We start from the raw sequence: 15,531 nt of genomic DNA on the forward strand, positions 1-15,531 counted from the left end.
TATATATACCCGTATAACGTACCCAGGTAGGTCCTTTTTAGGAGTGAAAATCAAAGATTGGAGGGGATTGCATAAATCCATCTGTAGCACAGGCTAAGCAGCACCGGAGCACCATCGTCGGTCCAGTCTTACAAAGAAGACTCCTCAGGATCCAGAACGATTGTACGATGTGTCGTCATTAGTCACGGTATCGCAACAACTTTTCCCTACCACGGGCAATGGAAGACTTTCTGATTGCTGTCCTAATCGCGGAAAACGTCTAACAGGAACAAAAGCTTCAAATTTCGCAGCCAGTTTTCAGCAGACCTGATTCAAGGTAAACACCTCAATCTCTTGTTTTTTTCAGTCCCACCTAAAGATAACTCCAAAAAGAAGTATGGACCCAGAAATATCATGAAGGTTTTTCTTTATGCAGACCACTTAATTATTCATGTAAGCGGTCAATTGTCACATTCTGACGTCTCGGAATTAGATCTAACAATCAAAGTAACCAGACAAATGCACGAGGGACGGCAGAGTTGTGCTGCCTCAAAGTTGCCACATACAAAATGAACGCAATCCGGAAGAATTTGCCTGCGAAGAGACTCAAGCAAGTGAAGCAGGCAAAGGCTTCGCTCCTTTACAGGTCCATGGGGTTGCACTGAAAAACGCGCGACATTTTTGTCTACCTACTGGCAGCGACGTGAATCCTCGCAAAGGACCAATTGTCACCATTTCAGTCTACCGTCAACGCTTCAATCCAACGGGACCTAAAGACTTGACAGGCTTGTTGTGGTTTCCGTCATCGCAGACTACGGAGAATCTATGATCCTGTAGGCAATCTTATAATATGTCATGCTTCTTGTTACTGACAAATGTGATCGCTGAACAGCTTGTAATATTATATAATGGTATATAATTCAATAATCTCTAGGTCCTATTATTTTATGGAATCCAAGAGGGCTATTTTCAAAAGCGATTTATGATCTTAACGTCAGTTCTACTGGTAAAACCGTGATGTGTATAGTATAGCAAATCAAGTTAAAAATGTATACATTGAAAGGTTTGAATGCTATCTGGCAAGAATGAACACACGAACTCGATCGTGTTTTTTAGTTCGGTAAGACTGAGTTACAGTAAGGGATTAAGCCAAAGCTCTTCGAAATTTTCCTGCTCTGCTGGTTTGGACGAGGAGAGGCGCAGGCGTTGGGCGGGTATCTAACCTAGTGAAAGAAAGTAGTCACAGGGCCGCCAACAACAAACGAATTGTGCATGTTCGTTATTATTATTAGCGCCTTAAACTAAGGACAGTCCAAAGGAAGTAGCAGTTTCACGTCGCTTACCTGTCGCCGTCCATCTGCGCCTTGTCGAGTGCCGCCTGCGTTTTATCGTATTGCGCTTGCACTTTGCTTAGCGTTCCCTGGACGCGTTCAAGCTCGGATTTAAGCTTTTCAGTTTCTCCTTGTTGCGAGTCCTTTTCCAGGTGGTACCGCGCGATCATACCCTGCACTCTGTTGGTTGGGGGGTAGTAGTTATATAACTACGGTACTACTAGGTAACTACTAGGTACGGAACAAGCGTCAAAGCAAATAAACTCAAGCGAATTTCCCTGTTTAGAAATTCATAGTATATGCAAGAGGCGTTCTCATAATTTTGCAAAAGTAGGTTTACACTTAAGAAAGGTGGATTTACGATTATTTAAATGGAAAGACTGTGCGCAGATACGGATCATTAGAACTCTAACACTGATTGCGCTACGAGACTGGTTATAAGATCCGTAATCCGAAATATGTAAATAAAATATAGTCATTGGTTCATACTTCGTTTTTATATAATATTATCGACCCCCTGGCCCTTGTTCTAGTGTTTTGGCATGCCTATACTTATACACTTCGTTAAACCTAACTTTTTGCAGAATTTAATTGTCACAACAGGTTGCATGCATTTTATGATAAATTCTAAATAAGTTCGAGCCGTTGTTAGTCCTTTTATAGCTTATGGTTTTGATATTGACGCTTATCTTAGAACAGGAAATCGAAGAGATCCGGAAAAATATTTAAAAAAAAAAATAGAAGATGTCAAACAATAAACAACTACAAACGGTTGGCACGATTTGAACTGCTTACACATGGTCAATTTAATTTCAGATACAGACACCTGGTTTCTTTTATTGTACCATTTATAGACCACTTAGGACTTTTCTAATTCGAAAGCATACTTATAAATAGGTTTTAATCTACAAAATTTACCTGCTCAGGCTAAGAATAAATTCAGATGACTTTAGATTAAGCACTAAAGTGATGTAGTGTGCATTTTGTGCACGACTAAGTCAAACCTGACATAAAATGCTATATATTTATACACAAATGTGCCACGGATCACTGCATCCTGGGTCCGTGATCGGCTTTAGTAGTCAAACACAGTAGAAAATGCGAAAAAGAGAATGCAGGCGTATGAGCATTGGTTGCTCCTCCCTGATTCAGTTTTCTTCAGCTCTGGCCGACTCTTCGGCCTGAACTATAAACCTAGCTTTGCCTCTCATTATGGATATAACGTGGCTAGTAATATTTAGGACACTGACTATGATAGCAACGATTTTCCAACGTGTATGGGTTTCTATACGACACGAACCTGTCTGTGCTATTGATGAAGTGACTCGTAGTTGTACTTGCTACTTACCTGTCATACTCTTCCTGCAGGGCTTCCCGCTCGGATTGTGCATTCTCTAGTTTCGCCTTAAGCCGGTAGATCTCGCCTTGAGAGCGTTCCACCTTCTCCTGAAGTTGGTCGACCTCTGCGCACTTCCGGTCCGTCTCTGCTTGATTCATTCGAAGTTCAGCTTGCGCCCTTCGGAGTTCAGACTGAGTTTTATCTAATTTTTCCTGTAATTCAAATATAATATTACACATACGATTTATACAAAACTAGCTGGTTTAGGTGTTGATTCGGAAGAGAGGTATAGTGCACTGCAGCTGTCGAAAAGTCTAACGGGATTGACTCCAGGGAGTTGGCTAGGGCAAATAATACATTATATATGTATACCATATTGCTCGTTAAGCATACTATATTCTTTTTTATTTAGGTGAAAAATCAACGATGTTTATCTCAATACGCTCTCTCAACACGTATTAGGCGATGATTTAGGCCAAATTAAGACACTTTGTATTGACTGACAAGCTGGCAGTACTCGCTTTTAAAGGACAGAGTTATTTAGCTAGCTGTGCCTAATGGTCCGAGATGAAATCTTTCACTGCTGTGTAGGCATAAAAGCAGCCTTGGCTACTATATTTTACTTATACATATAGGATGCTACTATAAGCCGTAACACTAGTAAAAATTGATGCTAAAGTATGTCAATACGGCTTCTTGCTTTAGTAATGAAACACACTATGATATAATACCAACGTTTAAGTTTATCTACGAGGTTCAGAACACTCGGAATATGCTAACTTCATTATGTATTTGTATAGATGTTCGTGTGTGTCACCTGTAAACGTTCAAGTTCCTCGGAACTGGGGTAGAGGGACCTGGCTGGCGAGGCTCCGAGACGGCTCCTCGACGAGCCCCGTTCATCTCTGTCTCCCCAGTCGCCTCGTTCCCGAGATCGATCTCGATCCCGGTCTCGATCCCGCTCACGTTCCCGCTCGCGTTCACGAGATCGCTCCCGACTCTCCCGCGTTAACCGGGCCTCCAATCTGTCTATGTTCTCGCGCAGACGGTCGTTGTCCAGAATAAGCCTACACATACCGACACACATGTTACATACCTTAGGCCATATCTTTGTATGTGTATGTGGTTTTAGTGGTGTGTATATGCATCTATATAGATCGATATATTGCAGTGGACCGCTTTAACTTTGCTGTTGGTAGATAAAAAAATTACTCGCTCTGCGTAAAAGACGCGTATTTATCATTAATTCGTATTATAACGTTCGCCTTTGCATCACTCGGCCACGCTTCTTCGGCGGGACGTCCCATTCTACTGATATTCTCTAACGCCTAGTAGGTTTGATTTCACGTTGAGCTGTCTAATACGTTCCGGGGTCTCTTCAGGTATGTAACGGGCAGGACTTATTTTCGGATTAGTCCAACATAGCGTGCTTTTGTTCCATAGATCTTCAGTCTTTCCCGTGACATTCCTATTACTGACCGAGTACTGGCTAGTTGATGCGTCATGATCGATGGTGCTATTTTCAATGACAGGAACATAGCATGGTTTTCATGCGTTACGGTGCCAACACAACTGGGGTCTACTAGTTCGATTCGCTTTGCTTTATCAACCCTAACTCCTACCGGCGGGCTTTGCACATTACTATGTGCTCTTTCAGAATAACGTCAGCAACTGGTGTTTTCCTTTCGGTCGGTGCGTTTCTGGAAGTGCATGTTAGAAATATATAGACTCGGATCGACTTTAGCCGCTGTGATGGAGCTAGTCAGATTCGCGGTTTAGAGGACGTTTATCAGCAACACGCTGAATTTGAGGCTTGTTCATCAGTTCATCTGGTAGTGCGCGTTCAGCCTTAAACGTACTTTTCCAACGAACCGACCTTTTCCATGTCTTTCCTTTAGCAATCTTCAAGTCGAGCAAGCGACCCCTGGCAAATAGGAACAGGCATTACCTCACGACCTGGCCAGGTGGACATACCTGCTCGCGAGCCTTGTACCTATTCGTGATTTCGGCCGTATCGCCGATCATCATACCGCTGCCACCAGAATGAAGCGGACTGACTAAGTTTTGTCGTAAGCTGACAGAACGGAACGCCATCGACGGTATTGGAGAAAGACAATCAGCTTTCCATAGTACTGCACCAAAAAAAAGTCAATTCCAATAACGTGCTTAATTGCTACTTATGTTTGTAAGAAGATGCTGCTCGGTACAACCCTTCCATGAGGAGACATTAGATCGTTAAGACGGCTGTCGGGTAATGACTTGCCTGGCATTTTCCGAGCGCATTCGGTCCCATTCGTTAGCGGTTCTATTGTGTTCATCGTGGATCTTGTCGAGCTCCGCCCGAACCTGACCCAGTTCCGACTGCGACGTCTCCAGTCGACCTTCAAGCCGATCTTTTTCTGCTGCCGCTTTGTCGAGGCGAACCTGTATCAAAGATGGACGGTCCAATCTTAGAATTTATGTTTTTTGTACGAATTTTACGTGTTCGATCACGGCAAATGGCATACGGAGTTAACGGCTTAACCTAACGTCCTATCTCAGTACCAAATATAACTATTTTAGTAACCAAAATAACTATTTTGGTTGAGTCATACCGCAAAATCAGTCGACTGTATAATTCCGCCCATAGCCTTAACTAGAGATGGAGCAAATCCGTTTTTCAGTTTTAGCGGATACTTGTGCTCAAATTTAAACTGAAGAGAAAGTTAAACGAGAGCAGCTGACAAACCATAGATACGTATATATTGCAATAAAAATGGTCGTACGGCTACATTGCTAATATATTATGGCTACCTTCTGGTTTTTTCGGTTCTTGAAATCGGGTGATAGTACGTGCCATACGTATAGATAAATGACTCATTTATAGCATTATAACGATAATAAGTCTGTCGCGGATCACTCCTTCACGGCGGAGTGTTCTCTTAAGTGAGGGTAATAATTAGGCCACCTTCTACTGCGACATGCCTATTTATAACTGTGTGGGTAGCACAACCCACAAATATGTTTATCTAACAGCTACCATTCAAATGGTTCTGTTTTAGACTATGTTACTCATTACTTACTATGTTACTATTACTCATTCGTTCCATGGACTATTATCCTATAGAAAAGAGAGGAAAAAAAAGGAAGAAACTAGCAGGATGCTCACAATGATTAAAACATTACCATACCTGTAACTTGTCCATGTCGGATTCGATGGAATGCAGTCGCATTTTATACTCGGCAATTTCGCGCTCGTGTAGCTCCCGTTCTTCGTTACGTTCCTGCTCAGCACGATCGCGTTGAACGCGCAGTTGAGCTATCTGTTTCTCTTTGTCCTGTAGCGCCTCCTCAAGACCAGTCAGAGCTCCTTCGTTGGTAGAGTGGTGGGCCTGGATGGCCGTCAAGCGCGCTCTAGCCATATCTAGCTGATTGTCCTTCTCCTTTAGGAGTTCGTCCAGGTTCTCGATCTTACGTTGTAGCACGTTGATCTTTCTATCCTTGATGTCCATGTGGTCCCGAAGTTCTTGAAGTTCCTGATTGAGATGACTGCGCTCCTGGTTTGTAGCCATGGATTGTTGAGTCCTCTTTTCGATCAGTTTATTCTTCTCCTCGAGACGCGCACGCAATTCCTCAACCTGTTTTGAAGTTTAGCAAACAAATGAATTCATAACAAAGCCTCTGAGTAATTTACAGTGTAACTAGAGAATGCCTAATACGAGTTTCAATTAAAGCAAAGCTTCAAACCTAATTACAATAGTAGAACTTTTTATCCTTTTTTAAACAAGCTATATCCAATTCAATTAAGCATTTATTCAGCTCAGATGATTTGGGGGAAGCAAAGCAGGCCCTTTACCTGACGATCTTTGAGCTATCGTCTTATAAACTTGTTTTGGAGTATACGTTCCGAAGAGCAGAGGCGAAAACGATACAATGTTGGAGCTAATCAGGGCTAATGAGCGAGTAAAACGATCTGTATGAGTATCTTTGTTGACACATTGACGAGTCGTTTGAGGTCAGGGTTCGTACGTGGCTAGCAGGATCGTATATTTTTTAAATTGCTTTTCAAATGCAGCATCTTGTTTTTCCGTCAGATCTGATAGCGGTAGCGGTTAGGCTGTAAATGGCTGTCATGAGAAAGTGTTGGCTTCGATGGATCTCGGTACACTTCACTGGTCGATTCGCGTAATGCTCGCAGAAAGAACCTCGAAAATCTGGGTTCTCGAGATATCCACTAGCTCTTCGAGTGTAAAAGGCTTTGTCATTAGAGAATGTTAACAAGTGCTGCTTATTTATTTATTGCAGAGGATAATACAGTCTGCCCAAAAGGCATCGATTGTTGGATACTACGCAACTGTGAAAGTGAACGTTTCACTATTCGAATATATAATTTAAGAAACGCGATCATGATTGAAGATACAGAAAACCCCTATTCACTATTTTCGGAGCGATCTCATCGTCATCGTATCTGTTAACGCAGGCTGCAGTTAGCATCACAAGCTCTCGTTCAAATTAGTTAATACCCAATATCTACGTAACACTATGCTGATCCACCTAGCCGCCTATTTGCTTTCAATTTATAGCCTTTAACAGTTTCGTTGTTGTATTTGAAATTAAGTGATAGTTTCAACAATAACTCATCCTTAAAAATCCTATTATGTTATTAACCTTTAGTGCATTAGGTTGAATAAAATTTCACAATGATTGTTTATGTTCATAGTTTCTTTTTGCAATTTTTCCTTTGCTGGTGGTCAAATGTTACGTGAAGGGTATTATTAATATATCCATAGAAAGCTCTTCGTTTACGAAGTTCTGCCCTATAAGACCCTTATCGCCGTTTTGTTAAAATCGCGGGGTGTCATATGAGGTAGGCACGGATTTTTGTCGATGTCAAAAAGCTTCACAAGCGGCTTAGGAAACTGGTTTTGCGTACAATGAAGATTCTAGAGGTAACGGAAGATCAAAAAATAGCTAGAAATTTTTATTTGAATCAACAAACTTCTTTCAGTCGCAGAACTTGACGTTTATTCGGGCTGTAAACTAAAGGCCTAAAATAGATAAGAAATATACAGCAAGAGCTTTATAACTGGGAGCACGATTTAAGAGCGGCTCAGAAGTGACATCTTCAACCTAAAAAATGCATTCCACTTTAGTTTGTTCATGTTAGACGCAGACTGCCCTCGCCGAGGCACTAAGCCGCTGTTGAAACTGAAGTACAGAGTTAAATTCTTGCCCACGAAGGCCTTGTCCTGTACACAAACCAAGTGTTCTGATTTGCTCATAGCCTTTTAAAAATGTCGAAGTTGCCATGTCTGAAGTGTGAAGTGCAAAGTTTCGTGATTCAAACAAAACAGCATGCTTGCAGATGGCTTTTCAACGCTAAGCAAACAACAAATAAGGACAGAAATCTGACTGTAAACATTCATTTACCCTTTTTATACCCCCTTGCCTAAGGATAAGGCCGAACTGATGCGGATTAGTCTAGTACGTACGTCAGCTTGCAGCATGTTGTGATGCTCCTCTTTGGCGCACAGAGACTCCTTGAGCACAGCAATATGCCGCTGGTAGTCCTGATGCTGCTCTTCGAGTGTTTTCATCTTCGCCCCGAGTGCCAAAACCTCCTGCTCCTTCTTGTTCAACTCGAGTCGCAGTTCTTCCACCTGGGGCGCACCAAGAACGAAAACCACAGAAAGGTATTTATAACTAGAAATGCGTAAAGCCAAAATACTTTTCTTATGATTCGCATCATTACCTAGATGTGTTGTTTTTGTCGTTGTTGAAATTGTATTCATCGAATGTATAATCTTTGCTTACTCTCACAATGGTTTTTTTTCCCATTGTGTGTACGTTGACGAGTCGGTCCGAGCAACGCGTACTGCTAATCCGTCACGTCAATGACCTCTCTTTGACCCTTTATATTGTTATTTTTACTCATACTGTACTGTTACTTATTTAGTGTGACAATTTTAATCAGAATCCGCCCGGCCGAGATGCAGTGTTTATGAAGTTCCGAAAACGTAGGACTGCGACGGTCGTATATATAATACAATACGTCCGATTTAGCGGTCTAGAATCAAACACATTTACGTGAGTGCTAATACGTTATTTGTTTACTACAACGAAATATAAAATTGGCAAAGTGATTTCAAGCGCATGGTGAAATTGCAAACAGCATCGATAATCGTCATATTGCGATATATATATATATATATATATATATAGCGGTGGCTATTTTTAAAAAGTGCTATCTCGATGACGTACATTTATATAGCCGACATCTGCCTCGCTTGCCTTGTGGCCTCCTGGGACACTATAACAACGTAATTGCATGAGGCGCTTGATACACAAATACCCCATTGCTACCACCCCATTGTTTTTGCCGACGGTTCTGGCAGCGGCGTGGCCTAATGGAACCGCACGCGTGGAGTCGTGTTGTAGATAAATAAAGTCGTCAATCTCTAGTATTTCCGAACTGGCCTAATCAATTTTGATGGTGTTGCTATATTTGTCGTTATTGCTAAGGCCTAAATGAAAATACATAGAATCGGACAAGGCGCTTTTACAAAATTTAGTAAATAAATTGTCCTGACTGCTATTCCGTTTGCTGCGGACCTGTCACATCTAATTATACAAGGCCAACTCTTGAAGGCGTTATAGGTAATGGAATTATTCTGAATGAGCAAAATACTTTCTTCGGGTGCTGTACTTGTTTATAGAGTAACGTAGACTAACCAAGATCCCTTCTCAACATGCAAAACCAATCGAACGCCATATTTTCACGCCATATTGCTATTATTTTAAGCTGCCTTCGCTGATTTCTGACTCGAAGGGATGCAATCATTTTTTTGTTTTGAAATAACCTCCTTCTTTCCGTTCCATTCTTAAGACAAACTCGTAGTTTGTCGACTTAACAAAGCACGACTTTTCTCCGGCAAATTATACGCTCCTACTTGCGAAAAGATAACCTTATAAATAGCTTAGCACACTTCCAAGCACAGATCTGTTCTGGACAGATTTTTGCACTAAGGTCCAGATCGAGTGTAAAGCTTGATGTCTGCACATGGATATACATCACTGTACACAATCGGAAGCGAATACGTATGTATATGTGCTATTTAACATTGGAATTGAATTCGTACTTTAGGATAATACAGAGATGATTTGTACTTTAGCAGTGTCGATTTGGATACAACGTTCAGAAGATTTTCTGTACAGGCTCTTCGTGGATCTGTAGCCATTGGGGTAGTGGGTAGTGGCTTTACAGAAGCATCTACCCTATACGAAAAGCGGTCCTACTGCATAATAATCATGTATGCCGCATTTTTGTCGTATTATATTTTGTGGTGTTTCTGCATCTACAATTCGCTTACTAAATTAAACAAAGATTTAAAACAAATTTAAAACAGACCTGAATAAAGAACGAGCACCTATTCTGCAAAATCGGGTTGGTGAAGAGGACAGACGCAGAAGGCTCTATCCATGGACCTTGATCAATTTGATCGTCGTCTAAATTCGTTGTCAAAAAATTCACATGCCTTCCAATGGGGAAGTTCACGTAGCCGTCTGCAATGGAATGATGCATCGAAATGGTGCGCGGAAGGGCGGTCGTATGGTGACGATTTGTATGATTTTGAATCGAATGGGAAAGAGCCATAGGCGGACGCGTATCATTATCGTTATGGCTTGCCGCCGTGTAGACGAAGCCGCTATCCGACAAGATGACAGGGTCGCTGTTGGAAACTCTCAGTACAGGGTGATGACCTACATCATTTCCAATAGCCAACATGTGACCGTAATTACGGTCGGAGTGATGCAGGCAATAGGAGTGCTCGTTTGACATTGGTTCTCCTGCTGATGCTGCCCCCGATGAAGCCGATGTTTGCGGAGGCGGAGTAGGAACCAAGCGGACGTCTTTGGATATAGGTCGGCCACTGAGGTTGTGTGCAGCTAGAAACAGTTGCCGGGAAATAGGATCCCGGGACATCAATTCGAGTTCCTGCTCCAGTGCATTAATTCGCGCGTCCTGTGTAATACGAGCAGGCGTCTTGTCAGTTATTGTACGGGCTTTGTAAACGGTGGAAAGAAACAAAATAGAAAGTTTCTGAGGGAAGCGGAGGAAGATTCATTATAAAAACAATGTGCTAGTAAGATATGGCGGCTGGTAATGCAAAGAAAATCCATTTATTGACTTACAAGTGGAAAAATGTGAGTATGATAGCATTAAAATGTACACTTTTTTTTCAAGGGAGACGCGCTGTAGTTTCAGTCGTAATACAACAAGATGTCGTAATACAAGATGACAATAGAACGTACACAACGAAGTGTCAGGAGCAAAAGAATTGTTTTTAGTTGCTGCTAAGTTCAAGAGTACCATAATAGTAATGTTTTATAATTAGGCATATTGCAGTGAACGACGAGTAAAGAAGTTATTTGTTGGCTGAGTTGAGATGACCAATGTGATTATTTGGGACCTTAGTTTCGATGATAGCCTCTAACAGCGCGATGTGATCTTGGATGTTTTTTTCCGCGATGATCACTTCCTGTCGGAGTAGCCTAGGTTCTCTGGGGACTGCAGGTGAATGGGGGGAACTTGAAGAGCCGGTCGAGCCTCCTGCAAGGGAAGACCATTTGACACCCGACTGTCGTCGCAGCTTTGGTGTTTGTGTCTCCCGATCAATAAGATTTCGTTGGCGGCTCTGATCTTGATGTGGCTGATGTTGAAATGTTCTTATCGCTGGCGCTGTAGCATAGGAGACCGTTACAGAGCAGGGGTCGCACTGTGTAAGTAGGGAAAAATCGTTGAATACAAAAATTTAAACAAAAGCTGAAACTATATTTGAATACCGTACAATTATGGTAAATGTGTTCTTCAATTCAGCAATAATTCAACTAAGATAGTAAAATGAAAAAAATATTCTAAGAAAAATGATGATGATAAACAAAAACGCGCCACAGGGCTAATCTCACAAAACAAATTCAGATTAAACCGAATTTTGCCAATTCCAGAATGAAAAAGACAATCGCTACTAACTAACGCTATTATTCGTCATTTTACGTAGAATTCATTGCATAATATAGTCAATGAGTACATATTCCGCCAAAAGTATTTTCAGTCAGGAGGAATGGCTTTTTATTGTTTTTTTCGATGGAGGACGAACTTCTAAATTGAAGATCATATCAGCTCCTCTACCGCAGCACGGAACATAGCAACTTTCCGGTCCAGACACTCAGGGCTTGTATTATCATCTATGCTGTAGCACTCGAATGGATAATAATTAACCCAACGACAGGGGTATATTCTGGAAAGCTGTTATCAGAGAGACACCCACTGCAGCTCTTTTAATAGGCTAGTGTTGTGCTAATGATACGAAAAAAAGGCGTTAAGAAAAAGAAAAAAAAGGCGTGTGCGTCGGTTATGTGATGCAGGTAATCACCCTTTTGTTGTCTAAATGCTTTAAAGATAATTAACTTTTAGTAAAAATAGTACTTTCGGTGGCTTCAAACAGGTTTGCTATACACTGCATATTGCAGTGAAACATTTTAAGTGGAAGATTCCATCGTATCCTGAACGTCGTCATCGCTATGAACATGACTGACATGCTCACGACGTCATACGTTTGCCGTTCCCTCATCGAGAGGAAGCAAACAGAAGTTACGTTGAGACAAACAATAAACGGGTTCTCATTAGTAGTAGTAATACTGGATGCGTTAAGTAGTTTCGATTTTTGCAAAAAGGATCTCCTTTCAACTAGGGTTAAAACGCCAATTAGCACTATGATCGGTTCACTGTGCAGTCGCTGAATTGAAAACTCACCGTTCTACAATACTTTTCAATTTGTAAAGCCGGCTTACACATTATTGACAGCTATTTAAAAATGATTTTGTAACGAAACATACAGAACGGGGCCTTGTGACTTGGGATAGGTCGTTGAGAAGTAACGTTCGCTTTCAACTTAGGCACGTGAAACTTGCGATGGTTTAACCATCTACGTGTAAATAAGCGAAAATATCTGCCGCTTAATAATAAATGTACATATGAGCGGAAGAACGGTTGGCATTTTACTAATTTACATTGATTGCAAAGCCGAACTATTCCATGGCAATAACGAGGCGAAAAACATAGAACAATTGTTGTAAGATGTGTACAAATTTGGTGGGCATCCAAAACTGATGCCCAACCAAAACGAGCAACTGGTTTGCTGGACTTCTGACGTCTGTCGTGGAAGTAAGCCTGCAACGAAGCTGAAGGTGTCAACGTTGCGATGAAACGGAGTCAGCCATTGCGTTAGCTCCTATGCCATGCTCAGCAACCTATGGCAATATAAAAATGATTAACCATAAATGGTGACTGAATTGGTAATTAGGCAGGCGCTATTAAACAATCGGGAACAAAATTCTGTACTTTATATATATACACTTTATATATATATATAAATGCAAAATATATAGAGTATATATATGAAATACACAAGGATGAACTGGTCAAACGAAGCTGGCTGTTCAAACGGCAGTCTGCGACCTCCTTTTTGTGTCTACTAAAGCTAACCATGTTGGAAAGTGTTTATGTCATATTTCGTTTTTTTGGTATATTCATTGAATTATTTTGCAAGTCCGCATTGAAAAATCTGCGTCTAGTAGTAGTTTAATATGCCGTTCTACTAACATTTCAAGCGACTCCTAATGATATGTCCATAGTGTTAATCTGTTTATTTATTCAGGTGAAAACAGAAACCCATAGGGAAAGCATGCCTTAAAAATTGCCTATGTGAGATAATTGATGCCTTTTTTTTTTTTCCTAAATGTAAAATACGTGGATTGTATCTATTTACATTACTTTGCAGGAAGTGTTCTGAGAACTTCATAGCTTAATCTCAATGTAACCACTCACTTGCGCGGCCTCTTTTTCCCATTTCTAATATCGCTGACAGCTATCTAATATCTTCCTCGTTCTTTTCATTTCGGTCTCTGCGAAAGCCACACGTGAGGCGTCTGGCGTAGCCAAGAAAATATGAGGTTGTCCCAAGACGACAAAAAGCGTCCAAGTTCAACTTTTTTTTCGTCCGTGGCTGCAGAGATATACAGTTAACTGCTCTCATAGCAACGATTAGGTACCTTTACACAATAATCAATATTTTTTTATGTCTCGTTAACACTCTCACCTATTTTCTTCATATCAATAATTCTTCAAAATCCCCCCTTTTAGGTAAAAACAATCAAGGACTTACCCTTACTAGAACTCTAATGGGAATGGGCCTTGCTTAACTTACCTGGGATTTCTCCAACAGAGCCGATCTTGATTTTCTTCAATCTTTTATTCTCCTGGTTGTTAATCTTTGATAACCACTTTTAAGATTTAAATCACCGCGGCAGTAAGCTTGCTAGCCACGGTTACCATAGTAACGGACTCAAAAGATAGCTTGGACCGCCATTTTGAGGATACATAGTTAGCCGCTCATAGATTTTTTCATTAAAACAAAAAGTACTGTTCTTCTGTTGCTTAGTATAATAAATAGTGTATACTTGGCGCTAATGAACGTATATACGACTTGTAGTGTAAACCGGTTCTCCTGGAACGTTACTATCGTGCTAGCATTTTTATCCTCATTTTGCTGTACATGTGGGGTTACACAGGTTCTGTCGATAGGTCATTACGAGCGCAATACGAAGTTCTACTTATTAACAGCAGATACATCTAACTATTGAACTGGATATCCGAGTTGCTACACAGATTTGTGGCATGTGTAATGAAACCTCCGTATAAATTAACCAATAGGAATAAAGCTGACCGGAAATCTGTATATTATTGCATAGTATACATTCGAGTTCGATTGAAACAAATACTAGCAGGAATAGATAGTTATTCTGATTTTAGGTTTATTAAAGTAGAGCAAGCAAATATTTGAACTGCATTCCCATTAACAATAAGAGTGATCGACTGCTGTCTCTCACGTTCTTCTGTTAGGCGTCACGAGCTGATAATAAAAGCTGCACTATTTCCTTACCTTGCTGTGTCAGATAGTATGAGATACTTTATTAATGAAACTATCATATAATAAATAGTATGACTGATTTTGGCTACCTAACATAATCTCTGCATAATAATGACTATAGATAGGTTGCAGGGGGTCGCTTACAGGTACCTGTTAGTTCCTCTGGCTCTACTTAGCAGAGGTCGAAAAGTCCTGTCAAATTATGCTCTAAAACCTGTAACATGTAGACTGTTATATATGTCAAAGCTACGAGGCTGGTCCAAACAAAAGGGGGGAAGGCCACTGTTTGAATATCTAACTTACTGCCATATAGAATATTCCGCCGAGCTGTAGCTCCAATATAAACCACAAACGATTTATGACAACTTATAATATCAATAAAACTACGTGCAGCTTGAAATAGTAGAGGATACCACAAAATTTTATAGGAATATGAGCGTTTAGATATTCGTGCTAAAAACCTTAATTGAATGTTGCTTTTACCTTTGAAGTCACTTAACACGGATTTGATGTAATTGTATAAGCCATCATATTGTAGTATACGACTGCATACACAAAAAACGGAAAAGAGTGTTTATACTGACCTGTCGGTTCTTGCCCAGGTCACCCCGGTCCTGATCTCTTTTAAGGTTTTCTAACATGGACTCGAGGTGCCGGGTGCGGGCTTCCGCCTCGATGAGTCTCCCCCGAAGGCGCTCGTTCTCGATGCGCTGTTCATCGAGAAGCTGGGAGCCCACACCCTTTGACGACTGCAGCATCTCCATCAGCTTCTTGATACTTTCGTCACGGGCGGCTAGCGTCTGTTTCTGCGTTTCTATGCGAAGTTCTAGTTCCTGCAAAGCGGTAGGAAAGTATGCAAACGCCTTAACTGAGTATGTGTGATTTGAACAAAAGTGCTGCAAATGACCGTCCC

At 41.0% G+C, this 15,531-nt stretch overlaps 1 protein-coding gene across 1 annotated transcript in view; it reads right to left on the reverse strand.

The window, feature by feature from the left end:
* LOC111246340 (uncharacterized) overlaps window positions 1-15,531 on the reverse strand; it is an 82,422-nt gene that overhangs the window by 28,740 nt on the left and 38,151 nt on the right. Inside the window, exons 3-10 of the mRNA XM_086982622.1 lie at window positions 15,203-15,451; window positions 8,121-8,288; window positions 5,820-6,266; window positions 4,913-5,073; window positions 3,467-3,716; window positions 2,659-2,861; window positions 1,323-1,490; window positions 546-573 (exon numbers count right to left, since the gene is read on the reverse strand). Of these exons, the coding sequence (XP_086838748.1) occupies window positions 546-573; window positions 1,323-1,490; window positions 2,659-2,861; window positions 3,467-3,716; window positions 4,913-5,073; window positions 5,820-6,266; window positions 8,121-8,288; window positions 15,203-15,451 (1,674 nt within the window). The remainder of the gene's footprint in view (window positions 1-545; window positions 574-1,322; window positions 1,491-2,658; window positions 2,862-3,466; window positions 3,717-4,912; window positions 5,074-5,819; window positions 6,267-8,120; window positions 8,289-15,202; window positions 15,452-15,531) is intronic.

The sequence above is a fragment of the Varroa destructor genome, unplaced genomic scaffold (genome assembly GCF_002443255.2).
Source record: "Varroa destructor unplaced genomic scaffold, Vdes_3.0 BEIS01000003.1, whole genome shotgun sequence".
NCBI lineage: Eukaryota > Metazoa > Arthropoda > Arachnida > Mesostigmata > Varroidae > Varroa > Varroa destructor.